General features: G+C 50.4%; 1 protein-coding gene across 1 annotated transcript; it reads right to left on the reverse strand.

The window, feature by feature from the left end:
* Positions 1-1,233: 1,233 nt before the first annotated feature.
* Positions 1,234-2,450, reverse strand: WFDC11 (WAP four-disulfide core domain 11). The gene is made up of 2 exons (XM_004687032.1): positions 2,366-2,450; positions 1,234-1,379 (listed from the first exon to the last, which is right to left on the reverse strand). Exons 1-2 carry the CDS (start codon positions 2,448-2,450, stop codon positions 1,234-1,236), a joined length of 231 nt encoding a protein of 76 aa, XP_004687089.1.
* Between the last annotated feature and the right edge of the window lie 3,945 nt (positions 2,451-6,395).

Below are 6,395 nucleotides of genomic sequence, written 5' to 3' on the forward strand. Positions count from 1 at the left end.
CACTACCAGCACAGCTGTTGGCAATAAAGCAGATCGCAGCACGGGGGCCCTGCCTGCCGCCATCACTGGAACCCAGGGCAGGCCCGGGGCCCACGCCTTTGTCCTGCTCCTGAGCCCCCTCCACTGCCCACTCACCCTGCCAGGCCCTGGCTGTTCTGCTCACGCCCGGCATCTCTGCGCTGAAGAGAACCATCCTCACCCCAAGTCAGAAGTGCCAGTGCCCGGCGAGGTGTGAGCTAGTCTCAGGGAGACCTGGGCCCAGAGAGGGGTCCTGGGGCCCCATGCATCTCCCCAGCCTTGGTCCTTGCCTCGCCTGGTCCCCATTGTGCTGGTGAGAAGGTGAGGAGGAAACAAACACTGGAGTGGCAGGAGCCCCCCCCCACCCCAACAGTGAGGCCAGACCCCCGAGAACTTGAGAGGCCAGAGAGTGAAGGCCTATGGCCTGTGGCAGGGCCGGCTCCCTGTGGCTCCAGAGCGGGGAGGCGCTATTCTCTGCAGCCACAGCAGGTGAGTTAGCCCCCAGTCCTAAGGTGGCCCCCAGTCCTAAGGTGGCCTGGGGAGGCAGGAGTAGGAGAGGGACACGCGGAGACGTGGTGAGGACACTGGCAGGAGTGGGAGGAAGCCCAAGCCACTCTCGGCGACTGAGTTTATTCGTCAAGGGTTTGCCCCGGCTCAGTCATTAGTGAGAACAGACTGGTGTCTCCTTGGAAGGTTTGGGTCCTCGTTTCCTTTCATAGACTTTCTGAAAGAGAACAAAGGTATAGATGCTTAGAGGCAAAGACTAAGAAACAGTATTCATTCAGTGCCTTTCACGCCAGGCCCGGGGACAGGGGCATTCCATGTTCCCACAAGAGTTGCCCCCTTTCACGCTGGGGATGGGGGTGGGGTCTCCCTCACTGAACAGAGAAAGGCAGAGATTCTGGGCCTGGCCGGACCAGAACGGCTTATGGGAAAACGTGACTATGGGGCATCGGTTAGACACCGAGACAAACACTTGGAAACGCGCGAACGGTGAAGCCATCTAGTGAGCCCAGCACAGGCGCTGATGACAAGGAGCGAGAGACTGCACGGAGCTCTCATCTTGGTCCATTCGCCAGCGAACTGCTTTCCAGATTTAGGGGCTTCACTTCTGTGCCTGGGAACTAAGATCCTTCAGGCCTCCGTCCAGGAGGAGAAGAGGTGGGCCAGGGCCCGTGAAGACACGGCCCCCCACAGCCCCCCACACCTCCCAACTCACTCGCTTCCCAAGCAGATGTTTCCACAGTGGGTCCAGCAGCACGTATGGTTCACATCTGCACACTTGAAGGTTTTCGAACACCTCTTGGCACATTGCTGGACATTTGCCTCTCCCCTGCACTCCTCGATGATCATTTCAATGTCTGAAAATGGAGATGAGATGGTCATCGCTGACAGGGGCCACGGAGCCATCCAGGAGAAAAAGTCCTTTGCTCATAGAACAGCCCCTCCTAGAATCCGCACCCCGAGTCCCCCAGCACACCTACCCACCTCCTGGGACACCTCAAATCCCCACTGCCTCCTAGAATCCGCACCCCAAGTCCCCCAGCACACCTACCCACCTCCTGGGACACCTCAAATCCCCACTGCCTTTTCTGCTCCCACGGGTCCCACCAGGGTTGCCAATCTCTGGGCCCTCTTGAAGCACCCCTGCGTTGGCAAGCACTGCCCCCCAGTCTCCGTTTATGTGGCTGCCAGTCTCCGAAGCTGGCCCTCCTGGCCTCACAACCAGCCCGGCTCATGCTGAGGGAAGCTGGGTCAGGGAACACAAGGAGGATTCTCTCCCTTTTCTCCCCCTCGCTGTTGACCTGCCTGCAATGACTCAACTTCTCTCCGAATTCTTATTTTTCTCACCCACTCTTCTTGGCCTCTCCATTGATTTCATTTTCTTATCCTATGACCTCCCCTCACCCCAATTTTGCCCCACTAAGGACCCACCTGATGTCTCTTTTCTACCTTTTCACATTCTAAAATACCCTAAAAGTCACTAAAAGTAACGTTGTCTAGTAAGAAAGACCCACTTGGTGCTCACCAGAGTACACACAGCTGGACACAGAGCTTCCGGAAGGACAAGAAGGTCGAGCAGCTCTGTACTGGGGTCCACCTCCCCCCTAAAGATAGCCTGACCTGGGAAAATGTTACATCCTTTGACCTTAGGGACTCTACATAAAAGTCGGAAGATCATCGATGCTATTCTCGAAGTTGAAAGAAGCAGCACAAGACTTTACCCCTGTGCATGAAAAGATATTTGATTCTCTAACAGGTGGCCTGGGGAAGCTGTGTCCTGAGTCAGGAGTCCCCAGCACAGCGCCCCACCCCACTTTAACCCAGCCCCAGCCTCATCACTTACCGGCGTAGTTTTCCTTTAGCCCTCCCATCACGGACAATAGAGTGACACAGAAGGAGGCCATCAGTACCGACGTCCAGAACTTCATGGTGCCGGCTGCGGACGTGTCCAGCTAGATGTTGTCAGGATTTTCTTTCCTTCCCAGTTTCTGCTAGAGATTAAGAGATACAAGCAAAGAAACTTGTGAAGCAAGAAGCACTTCAAGATGTCTTTGTCCTGTGTCTTCTACTTATTCTTTCTTACTCTCCACCTCCCAATGCCAGGCACGCCCCTCAGCCTGGCACTGGCTTTTCCAAAGGTATTTTTCCATCTCATACACATGCCTTTCTTTTGTAGAAAGCAAATTTGTTTTTTAAATGGGTTGCCTTTCCTTGATGAAAAGATTATTTAAATCCAGATAACAAAATTCTTAAAAGATAGTTAGTGGTTAAGGTGTGTACACAGTGTGCGGTTGTGAGGTGTGAGGCTGCACCCCAAAGCTTATACAGAGCTGCAAACCGTTATTATCTTCATTTTTAAAAAAGATTAAAGGCTCTCTCTGGTGATGCAAGGGGTTAAAGTGCAGCACTATGAAGCTCTCTACAGCCACTGCAGTCTGAGTTTGACCCCAGGCCAGGGAGCTGACCCACATGGCACAAGAGACCTCTCCTGTCTCCCCACTGCTCCCCTCAGCAGTACATTTCAGTTCATCTGCCTGTTCTGTGGTCAGCTCCCTGACAGGATAGAACTCAGGCCATTAAGGTGATAGTGCTGAGATTTAACCCCTAGGCCACCAGGGAGGCTCCTAGAGAGATCTCTTGTTTGAGGTCAGTGTGAAGGAGAAAAAAAGGGTGTCTAGGAGCTAAAAATCATGACAGCTATTGTTTTAGGCAGTGGTGGTGAGATTTGGGGCTCTGAAGGAGGAGTATTGTTCAAAAAAAAATTCACTCTAAATTAACTAAAAATAAGAAAAGAAAAAAAATCCCAACTCTTTACCCATTCCAGAGTAACCCCACCCTGGAATTTCACACCAAAGTCAAACAAAAAGGAAGATCAAAGCAAGCCCAAATCTGAGGGCACATTAATCACAGTCCCCCTGATATGGCTGTCCCCTTCCCCTGCAAGGGGCCAATTCCCCACAAAGTATTTTTGCCCAAATATGTTCAACCAAGCAGAAGAGAAGCTCCATGTAGTGGCCGAAATCCCTTCCAATGCTTCAAAGCAGACACGACACCTTGAGTTATTTTAAAAGGTGTAAAACTCCTGAGAAGGGCTAAATTTATTCTCCTCCTAGCATGTGTGAAAAATTATAAAATAGGATGATTAAAATTTGCGTCACCTGGACCCTATGATGTGTTGCTTTAACATTTTAAAGAGATTATCTGGAAATAATTTCAAAGTTACATGAGCAAGAAGTCCTTTATACTTCTTGCACCACTTTCTTAGATTCCCCTGTTTTAGGAACTTACCTCCTTACCATCCAAGGGGGGCTGACTCTCTTTCTCTGTTTTTTTTTTCCCCTAAATTCTGTTTCCTAGATCATGGCCCTACTGCATCTATCATTAGTATTGTCCATGGATTTCTCTACCTTATGGTGGGGAGGGTGTTACTAGGAATTCTCATCTGTCACCCTTATTCCATTTTACAAATCCACCCAGCAATGTCCTTTGTCTTCTACAACACTGACTTTTTTTTTTAAGATTTATTTATTTATGCATACAGAACTAGGGTACAGGCCAGAGGCGCAGGGGTGGTGAGAGGATTCCCCAGAGACAGAGTGGGGAGTAGAACAGGCAGATCGACGAAGTACACTGCTGAGGGGAGCAGCGGGCGGGTCAGGAGAGGTCTGCCACACCATGTGGATCTCCTCCAGGGCAGGCAGGAATAGAACTCATGCAGAAGTGGCTTAAGCTTCTTTGTGCTGTGCTTTAACCCACTGCGCCACCAGAAGGGCCAACACTGACATTTCTGAAGAATGCAATCACGCTTTTCTTTTAATTAACCATTCCTCCTGTGGGTTGTTGAAATCTCATGGCCCGAGCAGGGGATGCAGTCTCAGAGGGATGCTTGTGGACAGTGCCAAGTGCCCTCCTGGGGATGTCACATACAAAGGGGCTCAGTGTCTAGAGGGGTCACTGTTCTCTATCTCAGTTTCTTCATTGGAACAACAAGGTCCATAATTTCTTCCCTAAATTAAGGAGAGTGTTGGAACAATCCAGAGGCCTGAATTGGACAGGGAACGCATCTGACCAGATCCTAAATGAAAGCACTTGCAGGTTCACCCCTCAGGATCCAGACTCTGACCCCCAACTTACCTCTGAAGATGCTGGAAATGCTGGCAATTATGTGGCTGATGGGCCTTCGTACTGGTCCCTGGGAACCTCGGAACATTTCACAGCAGACAGAGCAGGATAGATTTCAAAGACTGGGAATATAGTCATGACTTGTTAGTGCCGGTTTATGAGTTTTGCCTCAAGCAAACAGAACATTGTCACTAAATGCTATGCAGGGAGCATGTTCTTTTTTCTTTTCTGCTTCAGGTAATAAGAGCAGAACGCTGTGGAACGGGCAGAGCCTCCCTCCCTCAAGATACACATTTCCCAGAAAGCTGGGTGAATGGAGAGGAGGGAGATCTTTACACTTGCTTTTCTCTGACATTTGTGTGAAGACTTTGGTAAAGTCCTATTTACCTTTATTTTAAATGTTTCATAACGAGCACTGTCCTACCACTATCACCGATGTCTTATGGTTTTGTGTGGATGAAAAGAAAGCGAGCTCTACCTAGAGGGTTTGGAAAAAGTCACGTCATGTGGAGGTGTAAAATGCAAGCTTAGCTCACACTCAAATCTTAGCTACTCTGCTAATGATTCAGGTCATGACAGTAATCTTCCGTGGTCTCAATGTCCTCGCATGTAAAGTGGGTATAATAACAGCACTTTCCCTAGGAAATACAATAGGCAGTTACTTTGCCAGCAAAAAATGGGCTTATTCAGGAACAGCAAAGGAATTGCAATTTGGAACAAGCAAGCTATAGCCAAAAAAAAAAAAAAGCAAATTCCACTAACAGGAGAGAAACATATTTTTGGAGAGGAGGAAAAAAATAATAGGGGCTCTTCCAAAGGAAAATCCACTGGGGGAAAGCCAGACTTCAGGTTGGTGATGGTCCTTGACTGAATGGCTGGGAGAGAAGCAACCTTCCTTCCGGATTGGTCCACCTGTTGGGGTCTGAAATGGACAGAGTTGTGCTGTGTGGCAGCGCCCCCTGGTGGCCACTGGGCTGTATTTTAATGAGATTTCCTTTACTCAGATAAAGGAGTGGAAGGGTTGTTCCAACCAGGTCTAACACACAGACATTGCTAGGTGTGGTTTGACAAGTAAACAAACGAAACACCCAACCAAGTATTGAGAATCACCTTGCTTAACATCAAATTCCCTGCTTCATATTTTAACCCACAGATTTAACTAACAATCTCAAAGACCATAGGCAGTTTTTACATTTATACAACGCTCCCTGGGTTAGAAGAGCGAGACCGTGAGGATGAAGACGTTGCAAAGATGGAGCAGTCGGTTAAGGGAGGCTCTGGAGTCACCTCTGGGCGCCTGCTGCCGGCCCCTCCACAACAATGGCCACACTGGTAGGTGATAAAGGGGGTGCAGGTGAGCACAGGCCTTCAAGGCCATGATTGGGGCCACCACGGTGAAGCAGAAGCCAACAGGGGTGGCCACAGGGAGCCGGCCCTGCCACAGGCCACAGGCCTTCACTCTCTGGCCTCTCAGCTTCTCAGGGGTCTGGCCTCACTGTTGGAGGGGGGGGGGGCTCCTGCCACTCCAGTGTTTGTTTCCTCCTCACCTTCTCACCAGCACAATGGGGACCAGGCGAGGCAAGGACCAAGGCTGGGGAGATGCATGGGGCCCCAGGACCCCTCTCTGGGCCCAGGTCTCCCTGAGACTAGCTCACACCTCGCCGGGCACTGGCACTTCTGACTTGGGGTGAGGATGGTTCTCTTCAGCGCAGAGATGCCGGGCGTGAGCAGAACAGCCAGGGCCTGGCAGG

Source organism: Condylura cristata, unplaced genomic scaffold (assembly GCF_000260355.1).
Source record: "Condylura cristata isolate star-nosed mole 26May11 unplaced genomic scaffold, ConCri1.0 scaffold00022, whole genome shotgun sequence".
Lineage (NCBI taxonomy): Eukaryota > Metazoa > Chordata > Mammalia > Eulipotyphla > Talpidae > Condylura > Condylura cristata.